The sequence below is a fragment of the Ursus maritimus genome, unplaced genomic scaffold (assembly GCF_017311325.1).
Source record: "Ursus maritimus isolate PB19 unplaced genomic scaffold, ASM1731132v1 scaffold_16, whole genome shotgun sequence".
NCBI classification, from domain to species: Eukaryota; Metazoa; Chordata; class Mammalia; order Carnivora; family Ursidae; genus Ursus; species Ursus maritimus.
The window spans coordinates 826,080-842,226 of record NW_024424008.1 but is presented as its reverse complement, the minus strand read 5'-3'; the positions used below and the strand labels follow the sequence as shown (position 1 = coordinate 842,226).

General features: G+C 42.3%; 1 protein-coding gene and 1 pseudogene across 1 annotated transcript; both read left to right on the top strand.

Annotated features, from left to right (window-relative positions):
* Positions 1-7,523: 7,523 nt before the first annotated feature.
* LOC103681195 (olfactory receptor 51G2-like) lies at positions 7,524-8,871 on the top strand. The gene has a single exon (XM_008710726.2). It carries the CDS (start codon positions 7,524-7,526, stop codon positions 8,472-8,474), a length of 951 nt encoding a protein of 316 aa, XP_008708948.2. The 3' UTR covers positions 8,475-8,871.
* Positions 8,872-15,196: 6,325 nt separating this feature from the next.
* LOC103681231 lies at positions 15,197-16,147 on the top strand (annotated as a pseudogene).

Sequence of the window (16,147 nt, the reverse complement as noted above, 5' to 3'; positions counted from 1 at the left end):
ACATATATATACACATACATACACACATATATACATATACATGACTGCTTATGTCCATGTTTTTCTTTACATGTGCAAGCATATTTGTCATAACTGTTTTAAAACTCTTTTCCTCTAATTCCAGAATCTCTGTTCATCCGGAATCTCTTTTTATTGCCTGTTTTGCTTTATTCTGATTATCTTTCTGCTTTTCTCTCTCTTTTTTTTATGTGCCCATTGGTACTGCAAATGCAATGTAATTGGGAATCTGGGTCATATTATGTTATATAGAGAGAGTCTGGTTTGACATGGCAGACAGTGAATTTAGCAGAGCATCATGTTAATGTTTTGGCATGTTGCTTTTAAGCCTCATTAGTCCTTGTTCTTTGGTTATAGTATTCTCGCCTCCTATTCACCCTGTTGGTGAGAAAGAGATTTCTACTCTAGGGTTACAGAAATGGGTGGAAGCATGGTACTTGACACGGCAAAGATAAGATTGAGAGCCATTTTATTAGCCATAGATACTCACCGACTAGGGAAAGAGGAAATGGCATGCCAGGCAAGGGGCACACGGGGGCGGGGGGCACTTGGGGACAGAGTGAACAAACAAGGGGCCATGGGAAGCAGGTTCTGTGGTAACAGCAAGGTGGGGTCACCCCTCTCATTCCCACAGGACGATCTGAGTGCCTTGTTTGAATAATTTTATCGGCTTACAGGGAAGTGAAAGTCATTAGTTGAATGGAGTGCAGCTGGTTTGATTGATAGGGGAACTAACCGGGAGGGGACCCTTGTCCACTGGATGTGGGCATGTCTGGAGAAGAGCAGGGAAGCTTATGGTTAGGCTTTCTGATGCACTCCCACTTTCAGATGTCAAAGCAGCACATGATATTGAATCAGTTTCATGAAATCAGAAACCACACCACATACTCTCTCTTCTTAAGGCATGGCCCTTCTAGGGTTTTGGGTCAATGTCCAGGGTATTCAAAAAGCTCTGTCCACTCTGCCTTGTTGGACCTCCAGTGTGTCCCAGTACTGAATGAACTCCAGAATCTCCAGGCAACTTATAGCCCACCCTTTGCCTCAGAGATGTTTTTCTGCCAAGATTTTTGGAATCTTGACCTGTGAATCTGCGGCTTAGTACTTGGTGAAAACCTCGGGTGGACACCTAAGCAGATTTCTAGGACTTCTTCATATCCAGTAGGTGCCCCTAAAATTTTGATTCCTCACAGCCTCTAAAATCACTTCTGTCTTTTCTCCCTCCATTAAGGAGAGAGCTGCCCTCAAATTGCATTCAACTTCCTTGTCTGAGTTTTTTTATTTATTTATTTATTTATTTATTTATTTATTTATTTATTTATTAAGATTTTATTTATTTATTCGACAGAGAGAGAGACAGCCAGCGAGAGAGGGAACACAAGCAGGGGGAGTGGGAGAGGAAGAAGCAGGCTCATAGCGGAGGAGCCTGATGTGGGGCTCGATCCCAGAACGCCGAGATCACGCCCTGAGCCGAAGGCAGACGCTTAACCGCTGTGCCACCCAGGTGCCCCTTGTCTGAGTTTTTAAAGTGCAGTCTGGCAGAAAGCCTGGATGGATATGGAGTTCACGTCTTGTTTCCTTTATCACAAGGAATCAGAGCTCTGCACTGTCTGCTTTTCAATATCTGATCTCTTTTATATCTATCTTGCCCAGGGTTAGAGTTGTTTATCTGTTGGAATACGTTCAACATCCATTTCTTCTTTATGACATATAACATTGAGGCTGAAAGTTTTGGGGCCTCCCTATTTTCTTGCATTCATTCTCAAAGTTTTGACAAATGTGTGTGCTTACAAGAGCTGAGCTTTTTTGTTTTGCACCTGTATGGTGAAACAAAGAAATTTACAAAACATTCCTTTGAGGAAGTATGAATCATCTGCCTGGGTTTTCAATACAACGCTGTGGCTAAACGTGTGATTTCTACTCTGTTTATTTCCATTTATTTTCTATTTCTATTTTCCCCTAAGTCGTAAAGTCCTTCATTTTATTGGACTTTTATTATTTCTGTTGCGACAGTAGAAAGTTTCTTTGTTGCACTCATATGTACACCAACATCATCATCACTAAGCTAATTAAGTGCTTAATGTGCGCTTTTTTAAGGAATGACAGTAAGTGATTTGCATATATTATTATATTAAATACAATGTTATTATGATATAATAATAAAATAATAGGTAATTATTTGAGTATTGACAAACATGATTATGGGTTTTTTTTAATGGAGTACCTGACTTAATCCTCACAGCAACATTGTGCATTAGTTTCTTTCACTATTCCAATTTCACAGGAGAGGAAATTGAGACATTCAACTCAGGTCTTTTTGATGTTGAAGCTTCGACTCTCAACAGCCAATTACTTTTTAATCATAATATAAGAAGACTCAGTAACTGAGACAGACTGGACAGGACCAAAGGATTCCAATCAGGATGGAGTTTCTTTTTTTTTTTTTTTTTTTTAAAGAGTTTTTATTTATTTGACAGAGATAGAGACAGCCAGTGAGAGAGGAAACACAAGCAGAGGGAGTGGGAGAGGAAGAAGGCTCCCAGCGGAGGAGCCTGATGTGGGGCTCGATCCCAGAACGCCGGGATCACGCCCTGAGCCGAAGGCAGACGCTTAACGACTGAGCCACCCAGGCGCCCCAGGATGGAGTTTCTTTACAGCCCATTGCAAAACTTCTTTGGCAGTGACATGGTTAAACCCATTTGCTGCCCCAAAGCCCATGCTGCCTATTATCTTCATCAAGGGATGCTATCCAGGGATGTACCCTGGAGGAGGGTGAGAAATGTCCTCAGCTCTCATCTCCTTGCGGTGAGTCAATAACATGGGGCTTGGAGAGGAAAGGGGTGAAGCCATTTGCCAAGGTTCCTTATTAGTGCTCATCTAAGAATAGAGTTAATATGTTTTAAGGCCCTGAAAAAGAACGATATTGAAGATTTAGAGGAAGAAAAAGTGCTCTTTATCTTCAGGTACCATCTGGGAACTCCTAGATAAGTTTCCTGAAGAACTCCTCAAATGTACTGTCATAATAGATAAAACCAAATAAATGGGAAATCAGGAGATGAGTTGGTAGCTCAGCAGCCTAAATCTTCCACGCCTTAAATGCAGCCTCATAAATGTGTACCAAACTTAGGCAGATGGATTCTATGTCCCTTAAGGGAGATAGGCTGCGATGAGGAAAAGTTTGAGGAACAGAATGGAATGGAAAGTTGCTGGTTTGGGAAGACAGTTTGAAAAGGCAGTCTGCTCCCTTTGCATGATGAAAGATAACAGAATGATGATGGGAACTGATAAATCCAGAGTGATCAAGGATAATTGCAATTAATTCTAAATCTTTGTAGAATCATCTTTGAAAAGCCTCCTTGCATTTTGAGCACAGTAAGTAAATTTAGGAAAAATTAAACATTAAACATTAACAATGATTATTTTTTAAGTGCTTTACAGAATATTGGGAACTCTTCCAGCCGCTGTCTTAGTTTATCATTAGAGAAGCTAATAGAGTGGTATGAGATTTAGTACAACTCACCCATCGCCATTCTTTAGGCAATGGGAAAAGTGAAACCAACGTTGTACATACATGTAAGTGTGATGTGATACATACATATTTATATATGTATATATATATGTATATATGTGTGTGTATACATATATATCGTGAGAGGAGACTCCTCTGTGAGCATGAAATCTTTCTCTTATTATTTCTTGTTAATGTCATGGCAGAACATTGGCTCTTAATGCTGTTAATCTGAATCCCAGTGTGACTGCAGAAGAAAACACACACGGTTTGCCACTTTACTCCATGAGGCCACAGGTTTACGCCTGACCGAAAATCTGTTGGCAAGCCAAAAGGAAGAGTTCTTGTAACAGATGGTCACAGTGCATTCTTAACCCTTTTGGATAAATAGCTCTTGATTTAGTCCAAACTTGCCCAAGTCACTTGTATGTTTGTTTGTTTTCCAGTGTTTTGTGCCAAAGTCGGGACCGGAAACAGGTACCCGGACTTTTCACCTATGTCCTTCGGTTTCTTATCACAAAATCCCTTCACTTCACAGGTCTTTCTTAAAAATTAAGAAAAACCGTGGGTGCTTGCTTGGCTCAGTTGGTTGAGAGTCTGCCTTCAGCTCAGGTCAGGACGAGTCCCACATCAGGCTCCTTGCTCAGCGGGGAGCCTGTTTCTCCCTCTGCCTCTTCCCTCTGCCTCTTCCCTCTGCTTGTGCTCTCTCTTTCATAAATAAATAAATAAATAAACTTAAAAAATTAAGAAAAACCATTGCACGCACACACACAAACTCACAAAACTCTCCTCTTCTGCACAGTCAGCTTAATGCAATATACAATATACCCTGCACATATCTGAGCACCTGAGTGCCTTTCTCGGAAGTCCACTTTCTCAAATGCTGAGTGAAATAATGGCAGAAATTCCGAATATGCTCACACTGTGAGCCCGTTCATTCATCGTGTTTCTATCTCCACATTTGAAATCCATGGGCAAAGGGAGGGAACTTTCAGTTTGCCAAAGAAATGTTAAAGATTTTTCTCAAATGTTAAAGAAACAGTGCAGCGTGAATATAGGATGAAGAATTCATAGATGGCACTCAAACACTCCATCTGAATACACAATTCCTCCCAGGCAATGTCCGCAACCATTTCTCCATCTTATTTCCCGTTTGCGCCATCTGTCAGTAATGGACTAGAAATTCATGGATCTGTGTATAGAGGGGTAAATGAAACAGCCTGTCCAGCTTCCTATAGCAGCGCCAGTTAACCGACTACAGGTTTTCTTATTAACAATTTGGTGCTTTTCAAATAAATTATAAGGAAAAACATAGTATCCTTATTTATTATAATTGCCATATGCTTTTTTGGTCTTAAATGATTTACGGTGAGATCGCTTGGAGGATCCTAATCAAAGAATCTGTGTTTGTGACCCAGCATCCTTGCGAGCCCCATCTCGGGGTTCAGCCCTCAGGAGCGAGGTTTCTCTCTTTGTCTACGGGTGTCCCTTTTCTATTAACTCATAACCTTTGCTTCTCTCCCACCTTCTGCTTTTCCCACAGCCTTGCGCTCATCTGTTTACAAAACAGTACTATACGTAAAGATGCATCTCAGGCTTCGGTTTGCATCAAAATCACCCGGAGGGTTTGTTAAAACACCGAGCACTGGGTTTCAGCTCAAGAAATCCTGATTCAGTACGCTGGGGGTGAAACCTAATAATCTGTATTTATTACAAGTTGTCGTGTGCTGATGATGCCACCAGCCCCAGCCCACACTGTCTGAGCCACGGGATTTGTATCCCCCATGGAAGACAATACCTCCCCACCCCGGTCAAGTGAAATGTAGCTCTCTTAAGTAATTGCGTTGGTTCTGGAAGGTTGTCTCTTTTATCTTATTTCTCTTATTTCCATCCCAATACCAGCTTGAACTGATACCTATTTCTCAGCTACCTTGTGCGCTAACAACTTTAGGTTTTTCGTGATGTACCTTCATACTTTCCCTACCAATCAGAACTCACTCACCACACACCCACAGATCTCCAACTGTCTTGCTCCTTCTTTTTGTTTTGCCCTGCTCCAATTCTCCCCTCTTCAGAGAGATTTCACCGAAACTCTGAATTGAAGATCATACGCCCTTCTCTTTCCATACTATTTTATTTTGTTCACATCTTTGAAATATCGTCATGCTTCCCTTATTATTGGGCTCTTATTTATATTTTTGTGTCTAGAAGAGCAACTTAGATGGTTTAATTACTGAGTGAAAATGAGGACATTTAATCTGGAGGAAACAAAGTAGATCATAAGAGGAAACCCAGAAATGGCCACCATATTGGAAATTTTGAAACCTAGAAATTCATGGGGATTTTTTATTTACTTAGATGTAAGGGTAAGGCTTGTGAATGTCTTGATCTGTTTGTTAATAGCTGGCCTTTGTCTTCATCTTCAAGAGACAATATCCAGAGTAAAAGTCAGACAGAAGTATTTCCAGTCCTAGATCCTCCTTTATTTAGCGAAGTTATATAATTGAATTCTTAAGGATTAAGTTTCTTAATCTGGAAAAACTGATCTGCTAACTTTCAAGGGTCCAGAGGCTTTAAAATTGAATATCTGAAAGTGTTTTGAAAGATACTTAAAAGGAAATATGAAAGGAATAAATTACACTTGCATATTTTTACCTGCAGAAGAAAACGTGACCGAATGCATTATTAGGTGGAGCTACTTTTCAAAGAAAGAGGAATATTGTATTATTCTCCAAGACATTTGAGAGAAGAGGTGATAAAATGAAGAGAAAATCAGTATCATCAGAAAAAAACAGAACAAAACAAAACTCTGAAGAGACAATTAAGAAAATTTCCTAAAAATTAAGTTGGTCATTATTCTTGGGTTTTGTGATGCTGGGAAACTCCAGAAATCTCCTTTTGTTTATGATTAGAAGGGAAGGGGAAAGTTTCCAGACAGTGCTTTGACTGGGTCCTCAGAAAATGAAACTCATGATGGGTTAACTATGGGGAGAAAGCTGAGATGGCAGGGAGTGAAACAGGAGCCAAAGTTTAAGGGCGAGAACACAAGACCCAAGATGTAGTCTCAGATTATTGTGTTTTTTTTTTTTTTTTTCAGAAATCACTTTATAAGTGGATCTAAGTTCTGATCCCTTCACACTTAAACATCTTTTTCTGACCTCTGTATGTTGATCTGTATAATGCTGAATAATTACAGATAAGCTACCAGGTAACTGTTTCATTTTCTATGAGTTGAATCATTCTATTTAATGTTCCACATGCACAGCTCAATGGGAGAATGAATCATATTTGGAAAGGTATCTAAAATTTTAGCCACAGCTTGACATTTTAAACCATGTGGGCGATAAAGTTGTATTTGTGTGCTCACACGGGTGGGCTGACGTGTCAAAGGGAATTATTTTGTATTGCTTTAATTATAACAGAAGATGTCAGTCTGCAAAATTCGGATATTCACCACAGTGAATATCCTTACCTACTGAAAGGCAGTGTGAAGGGACACTTGGCAGGAAGTGAGGACCCTGTGCTCTGCTCCCAGATGACAGGAAGTGAGGACCCTGCGCTCTGCTCCCAGATGACAGGAAGTGAGGATCCTGTGCTCTGCTCCCAGATGACAGGAAGTGAGGACCCTGCACTCTGCTCCCAGATGAGTCACACTAACTACATGGGACCTAGAGTTCAGGTCTCAGGACGTATACTGAAGAGTTAGGACTAACCCTTTCCAGATCCACGTTTCAAATTCTGATTTTGTGACAAATTTTATTGTGTGGCTCCCAAGCCAGGCTCCCCACAAATGCAACATTTCCTTTAGTAATTCAAACTAACCTTTGTTTAAGGGCTCCTTATCTATGACCTCAGGGAAATGCCTCCGCAAATCACAAGGCCATGGCTGTCAGGGAAACACTTTGGGGAGTCAGCGAAAGGTCTTGGCTCCTAGAGAAGGGTCTGATGAAGCAACTCCTTTGATTCCAGGGCCTGTGTTCTGCCTGGAGTTGTGCCCACCATGTCAGATTCCAACCACACCGGTACCTTCTTCTTCCTAGCAGGCCTCCCAGGCCTTGAGGCTGTGCACAAATGGCTCTCCATCCCTCTGTGTGCCATGTATGTGGCCTCTCTGGCGGGGAACACCCTGATCCTGTGGGTGGTGAAGTCAGAGCCCTCCCTGCAGCAGCCCATGTACTACTTCCTGTCGATGCTGGCGGTGACCGACCTGGGCCTGTCTGCCTCCACCTTGCCCACCGTGCTCCCCATCTACATTCTGGGTCTCAGGCAGGTGTCGCTGGACGTGTGCCTGGCCCAGCTCTTCTTCATCCACACCTTCTCCATCATGGAGTCCTCCGAGCTGCTGACCATGGCCTTGGACCGTTTTGTGGCCATCAGCAACCCCCTGCGCTATGGCACCATCCTCACGAGCCCCCGTGTGGCCAGCTTGGGCTTGGCCAGCGTGGTGCGCAGCATCGGGCTCCACATCCCAGCCCCCGTCATGCTGAAGAGGCTGCCTTACTGCCGGAAGCGCCTGCTTTCCCACTCCTACTGCCTGCACCCGGATGTCATGAAGCTGGCCTGTGCAGACACCCACATCAACAGTGCCTATGGTCTCTTTGTAGTGCTCTCCACACTGGGGTTGGACTCGGTGCTCATTGTTCTCTCCTACGCGCTGATCCTTCACACAGTGCTGTCCGTTGCCTCCAAGGCTGAGCGCCTCAAAGCCCTCAACACGTGTGTCTCCCACATCTGTGCCGTGCTGCTCTTCTACACGCCTATGATCGGCCTGTCCATGCTCCACAGATCCAGGAGGCGGGCTTCCCCTTCCAGCGCAGGGCTGCTCTCCTATCTTCACTTTCTCATACCTCCAGCGCTCAACCCGGTGGTGTACACCATTAAGACCAAGCAGATGCGGCTGAGGATGCTCTGCTTCCTCCGGTTGCGTGGGGCTGGCATCAGAGACGCTTAGGCTCAGTCGGTCTTTGGTAGAGAGAGAAAGGACATGAGAGACTTTGGTCATAGGTGTTTAACGAGCCATTTCACAGAAAGACCCATAGTGAGAAGCATGTAACAAGGAGACAGCATCTCATCATATGAAGTTCTCACTCATGGGAAGAAATAACCACATTCTCATTTATTTCTCATTATGCAATTTCACTGAATACTTACCCTGTTAAATATACTATGACTGACCCTATAAATAGAAATAGAACTAAGACGTAGCCTCCGTTTTAGAGGAAAGGCTCATAATATTTAAGGCTCATGAAGGGGACTGCGGATCTAAATGGAAAAGGAACCCGAAAGAATAACTTAGAGACCTTACAAATGTATAAAAATGCCCATAGTGCTTTGCCTCAGAGTTTAGGAAAAATAATTTTTGGCAAGTAGGGTGATGGCTATACTTAGAATTCAGTGATGCTAGAAGCATTTTGAAAAATCCCCACTAAAAATAATCCTCATGAGGAGAGGCATTCCTTCTCTCTTGTAAACCACTGCATCCCCTTTCCTGAATGTAGCCCTTTCTATATATTAGGTATTTTGTTAGTTTTTGCAGAATAAAAGAATAAAAGTGTCTTCCAGAAGCTCTGCAAGTCTATATCTGCACTCTCTATGTGTCTTCAATAAACTCAGTCTCACTTCCTCTCAGCTCCCATTGGACTTCTGTCCTGCATGAAGCGAAGGACCCCTTTTGGCTGATCCCATGGGACCCCTCTCTGGGTTCTAGAACCCAGCCAGCCCGCATCACTTGCAAGGATGAAATGTTCATAAACAATGAATGCAATTCCAGATATGTGAGAACCAAGCCTATGAAGACTTCTTAATTTCTCTTTTATAGTATTCCAGGATTTTGATGTTTTTCTCATCTTTTCAATATAAATTTTAAAAACAGTAAGCTTATCTAGCTCCTAACTGCAAATATCTCTGGCCAGAGTTACCAACACATATTTTTAAATAACAAGAATGAAAAAAAATTTCAGGCAGTATTCTCTTAGCTATGTTTTTTTTTCCTAAAAATCTCATCAGTCTTGAGCACAACTATAAACGAAAGATACTTTGAAAATAAAATAGGTGAATTTTATTGCTTTAGCTCTTGTGCTGAATGCAGTGGCTATTTCCTTGTATACGCTTGATAAAAACTTCCCTTTCAGCATCCTCACTTATCTCGGATTAAAAGGAAAACAGAGATGTAGTGGGGGACAGAAGTAGCAAGCGGATGGATATTGTGACACAAAATACAGGGGAAAAAATTACAATTTTGAAAAATCTAATATAACTAAAAGAAAGATTAGCAGACCAAGGACTAAATAGTCTCAAACCATTTACTTATCCTGAAATACCAGTAGACACACTACAATATATACTATAATTGGAATTCATAATGATGAAACAAAATCTGAATGAGAAGCCCAAAACAGAAGGTATTTCTTTGAATGGCATGTTCTAGGAAAACATCCACAGTACATGTTTAGTATAAACAAAAAATTTGTTCCTTAAGGATATCTACCTTTCCGTCTGGCTGTAATTGCCATAATTAATAGTGCTAAATCAATGTAGAATCACTAATCACTACATTTAGTTGCTGAATATGCCTGTTTCCACAATCTATCTCAATTTAGACTTTTTTTTTTTTTTTCTGATTTTAATGACTGGATAGATGATGGCACATTTTCCTGGCACTATAAATAAAGATGGATAAGAAGATGAAGAACTCAATTCTGTATATGTTAAATGTGAGTTTTCTGTAGGTAATTTAACAATTATGTACAACAAATAACTATATAGTTCTGAAACTGAAGAAAGAGATCAGAGCTTTAATAATGTGTTAATAATTAGTATACTGGTGATAGTTAAAACAATGACATGGAGTTTACTGTCCAAGGATTTAAAGGTAAGAAAGAATGAGCGGTGGTCAGAGAATAAAACCATAGGGAAACCAAGAACAAGAGAAAATGAGAAAGTATTTAGTTTTAAATGGACTCAGAGAAGGATAAAGGAGTAGAGAGATTGTTCTTTCAGAAGGCTCATAACAGTTTAAATAAGCTCTTTTCAACTATTTCAAATGCAAAAGTAGTAGTAGTCATGGGATGGGGGTAATTGTTCCCTGGATCAGCGCTCTACCCTGAATTGTAGAATCCTATCCATAGAACTGTCCCTCCCTGCCTGTAGGGCCTCGTTACTGGTCCAATAGCTAAAGGTCCTCTTAGCCATGCGGAAAAAAGATTCTCAGAAGCTAAATTTCTACAGCCAAATAGCTGGACAACGGGGAGACCAAAGAAAAATTTCATTATTCAAATCTCTTAAATACAACCACAAATTGCCTAATGGTAACGTGCATGGACTGTGTGATTTGGGGTGATTAGTCATTATTGAGACTGAAACTGGGAGGCAGAGAAGTGAGATCATGTGAGGAACAGAATGATTTGGATCTCTCTCTCTCTCTCTCTCTCTCTCCACATAGCAACAACAGTAGATACGTATGGTGCAGATACTTAGATTTCCCTCAGACATACATTGCAAAAAGTTTTCAGATAATTCCCTCCGGGTGGATTGAGAATTAGCAAAGATTCTCTTTGCTTCTGAATTCGTTACAAAAGTAGCAAAGAGAACCCAAGACACATTGACAAGACCTGCCCAAGCTAACAAGTAAGGAAACAGCTAAGATTTTTTTTTTTAATTTTTTATTATGTTATGTTAGTCACCATACAGTACATCCTTAGTTTTTGATGTAGTGTTCCATGATTCATTATTTGTATATAACACCCAGGGCTCCATGCAATATGTGCCTTCCCTGATACCCATCGCCGGGCTAGCCCATCCCCCACCCCCCTCCCCTCTGAAACCCTCAGTTTGTTTCCCAGAGTCCATAGTCAACAGCTGAGATTTTTTGTTATCCTTCTGGAAGGTGTGCGGTAAGACACTCATTGTAAGAAAGCAGATGGAGGATGAGAGCAGAAAGAGCCGTACAGGACTACTAGACAAGAGAGTAAATATTTATCCACTCTGTAGCCTGAGACAAACTGGCTGTTTTCCCAATAAGTAGAATACTTGCTTTGCAAAACTTTTATTTTTCTCCTTCTCTCCACCTTCACATAGGCACAGGACAAGTCTGAAATTTCATATTTTAAGATCCATTAGGCATTCTTGGTCATAAAATATTAGAAGGCTGAGTATAATAACTAGACTCTGGGAAAAGAAAGTATATAAGGTGATTGAAGACATACCTGTTCGTTGGAAATGTTTTTAAAAATTATTAAAAAAGCAATTACTTTAAAACTCAATTAAGCAAATTTGTTTGGCTAATATTCAAATTGTGCTTAAATAGAAAATGCATTCAACAAAAACATTTTTAATTTTATTTTAGTTATTTGGTTGGAAGAGAACAGCTAGGAAGATCTTTTGAGAATATGGCCACTGCTCTGTCCCTATCCCTGGAATATAAAAAATTACGAACGATTGATTTGTTATGGAGATAAATTAAATAATGAATAATATATAAAAATATTTCTGAATTGCATGTCACATGAATTATATGACAAAACTCTTAAGAGCCAATTACCAATTATTGAGCAATAAAAGAAATGGCAAAAAAAAGTACTAAGTGATTTATAAATATCTCTTGTATTTTTCAAATGATAGAAATCTAATAATTCTTATTTTTAGCTGAGAAACCGAAGCTCAGGGATATTTCATAATTGATCACATAGTTAGAAAGTGGCACAACTGGGGGCGCCTGGGTGGCACAGCGGTTAAGCGTCTGCCTTCGGCTCAGGGCGTGATCCCCGCGTTATGGGTTCGAGCCCCACATCAGGCTCCTCTGCTATGAGCCTGCTTCTTCCTCTCCCACTCCCCCTGCTTGTGTTCCCTCTCTCGCTAGCTGTCTCTATCTCTGTCGAATGAATAAATAAATAAAATCTAAAAAAAAAAAAAAAAAAAGTGGCACAGCTGGGATTTGTAATAGGTCAATTTGAATCTGAATCTAACACTCTTAAAAATTAAAATTGCCCATTCCTTTTCAAACTCTTCCCAAAAACTAAAGAAGAGGGAACAATTCCTTTTTATTTTTTAAAGATTTTATTTGTTTATTTGACAGAGATAGAGCCAGCCAGCGAGAGAGGGAACACAAGCAGGGGAAGTGGGAGAGGAAGAAGCAGGCTCATAGCAGAAGAGCCTGATGTGGGGCTCAATCCCATAACGCCGGGATCACGCCCTGAGCCGAAGGCAGACGCTTAACCGCTGTGCCACCCAAGCGCCCCAAGGGAATGTCTCCTTACTCATTCTATGAAGCCAGCACTACCCTGCTACCAAAGTCAGACAAAGACCTTACAAGAAAAGGCGATTACAGACCAATATACAAGCATACCTCCTTTTACCGTGCTTTGCTTTATTGGACTTTGCAGCTAATGAGTTTTTTACAAACTGAAGGTTTGTAGCAGCTGAAAGTTGATCTGTGTTTTTTGTAGCCTTAGATATGAGAAACTATTGTTTTTTATTTGTTCTTTATCATTCTTTACTCCCCTTTTGACTTTAGTTTTTCCAATGTATTCCTCCTTAGAGAAAAATCTATATTTTACAGACCTTTTAGTTGCGATCGATTGTGATTTTACTGGACCTCTGTTGGGTTGCTGATAAGGGATGGTGGGTTGTAGAGAGCAAAATGGAGTCTCTCATGTCAAGCAGGAGCCTGTGTCAAACAATGACACAAGCAGTTCAGGTACTGCCTCTGGGGGATACTGCCGGGACCAATGTCAGCTGACACCCTGGTACTGATAAGGAGCAGGACCAGAGGAGGTCTGCCAAGACCCAAAACTGATTAAATCCCTTTAAAAAGGGAAGAATTTGGGGCGCCTGGGTGACTCAGTGGGTTAAGGATCTGCCTTCGGATCAGGTCATGGTCTCAGGGTCCTGGGATGGAGCCCTGCTTTGGGCTCGCTGCTCAGAGGGGAGTCTGCTTCTCCCTCTGCCTCTCCCCATGCTTGTATGCTCACTCTCTTCTTTCTCTCTCTCTGGCAAAAACAAATACATATATTAATTAATTTTTTTAAAAAGGAAGGATTTTGGCAGCAAACTGTCTGACTCTTCAGACCTGACCCCTCTATGTCTGACCACTTAAAAAAGGCAACAGCTGTCCCCAGAGGCTCAGCCCAATCCATCCCCAAACAGAACCGAGATCCTTCACTGCTTGAACATCAGAAGCAGTAAGTGCCGAGAGCTGATCCAGACCAGACCAAGGACTTATCTCAGTTGAGTGTCCACAGACTGACTTCATGTTTGGTTCTTAACTTCCTGCACCCTTCTGTTACCTTGTTTGTTGTGTGCCTTGTCTTCTGTTCTGCTCTGTGTGCTGGGTAAGAAGCCAAGTTTAATCACGTGGTGAATTGCCATTGAGTTTGGAATCCTGAACCTGCTTCATAATTGTGATTTAACTTGCTTTCTGAATGAATGAAGCTGACATTGTGGAAAGACATACTTCCGCGTGCACCTTCATAGCATGCTCATGACATGGGTGGAGGAAGGAAGCATGCAATGACCTTCTAATGAAATCTTAGTGCACCTGATATTACTGGGAATGTTTCTTAGAGCTGTGACCCTCACAGGTATTTCTACAATGGTCTTCCTCCCACTCTGCCTACCACCAGGCTCCTTTCTTTCTTCCCTACCTGCAGCATTCCCAGTCTATTGAACTGTGATCCCTTTCCCCTTTGATGAGACAGGAAGTCTGAGGGAGCTAGAGAGAAGAGGAATTCCCTTCCCTCAATGGGGATAAGGTCATGGCAGTCTTTTTCCTCCAAATGACTGATTTGTGTTATGAAGAGACCTCTAGGGATATTTCAAAATGGCTACCCTTTCTTAGGGGTTAAGAAAAGGAGAAATGTTTACTGAAGAATTCAGTGAAAAATAAAAATAAAATATGGTGTAAAAATATATACGCCTTAGATAAACATTGTGTTGATTCAGACACATATGGAGAATAAAACTTATTTGGAACACTAATACACCTTTTCCCCTTGGGTGGTTACTTGTCTTCTCGTTCTGAATAGGTATTGAAATTGCAGTGAATGCGGTGAGTATCCCTCCCTGTAAAGATCTGTGGACCCCAGAAAATGCTGCCATTTACCCATTCTTCTGAGTCCCGAGGACCCAAACTACTAGCCTGCAGTGACCAGGGAGAATGACTCACTTGCATCAGCCACCAAGTGGGAATAGTGGCCTCCCAAGAGCCCGGGTCCACCTGGCCCAACAATCCTCTTCGTTCCTTCCTCATAAGTCTGAGCCTTCTGAGTCCCTGGGCCACAAGCTCTGGCGACAAGACAGTGTTCGGGGGCTTCCTCAGGAGCAGCACAGAAGGAACAGCCCTGTGCTCTCAAGAGCTTTAGCCACTGTCACCTGCTGTGTGTCCTGCAAGTGGCTCAGAGGGACTAAGACAGAATGAAGTTAATGATCTAATCTGCCCCAAATGGTCAGGACAGTGATTTGCTTCTACAACTGAGACCTGCTACCAAGGAGCTTCCCTGGGAAATCGTCTTGAGCTGTGGCTTTTCCTGCAGACTGGAGCTGCCCTGGGATTCTACCACGTGCTTTGCCCGTGCTACAATGTGAGGGGCTGTGCATTCTCCACTGCGCTCACACACAGTGGACGGCTGGACAGAACTGGTCAGTAAATATCGACCTTCTCTGGAAAATTATCTTCACATGATCATGTCTGCTGCTTCTGCTTCCATTCTCAATACCTCGATATTCATTCTCACGGGGTTCCCTGGCCTACACTAGTACTATCCCTGGTTTTCAATTCCCTTCTCCTCCATCTATGCCATGGTCTTCCTGGGAAACTGCCTGGTGCTGCATGTGATCCGGACGGAGCCGAGCCTGCACCAGCCCATGTTCTACTTCCTGGCCATGCTGGCCCTCACTGACCTGTGCATGGGGCTGTCCACAATGCACACGGTGCTGGGAGTCCTGTGGGGGCTCAGCGAAGAAGTCAGTTGGGATGCCTGCATTGCCCAAACTTACTTCATCCATGGTCTGTCCTTCATAGAGTCTGGAGTCCTTCTGGCCATGGCCTTTGATCGCTTCACTGCAATCTGTGATCCTCTGCGCTACACATCCATCCTGACCAACAGTAGGGTCAGTCATGTCATGGGGGCCATTTTGATGAGAAGTGCGTTGTCCATTCTCCCCGTCATCATTCGCCTGAAGTTCTTCCATTACTGCCACCCCCACATCCTCTCCCACTCTTTCTGTCTGCACCAGGACCTCCTGCGACTGGCCTGCTCTGACATCCGCTTCAACAGCTTCTACGCCCTGGCTCTGGTCATTTGTACCTTGTTGTTGGATGCTGTGCTCATTCTCATCTCCTACGTTTTCATCTTGCATACAGTGCTGGCAATTGCATCCCGGGAGGAGAGGCTCAAGTCCTTGCAGACCTGCGTGTCCCACATCTGTGCCGTCCTGGTCTTCTACATCCCCATCATTGGCCTCACCATGGTGCACCGCTTTGGGAAGCATCTCTCACCTTCCGTTCATGTCCTTATGGGCAATATCTATATTCTCTTCCCACCCCTGATGAATCCAATCATCTACAGCGTAAAGACCCAGCAGATCAGAAGCAGGATGAAGAAGTGGTTTTCCCTGAAAATGAAGTAG

What these genes read in the sequence shown, in the direction of transcription:
- LOC103681195 (XM_008710726.2), top strand. Translation starts at nt 7,524, where the DNA reads ATGTCAGATTCCAACCACACCGGTACCTTCTTCTTCCTAGCAGGCCTC.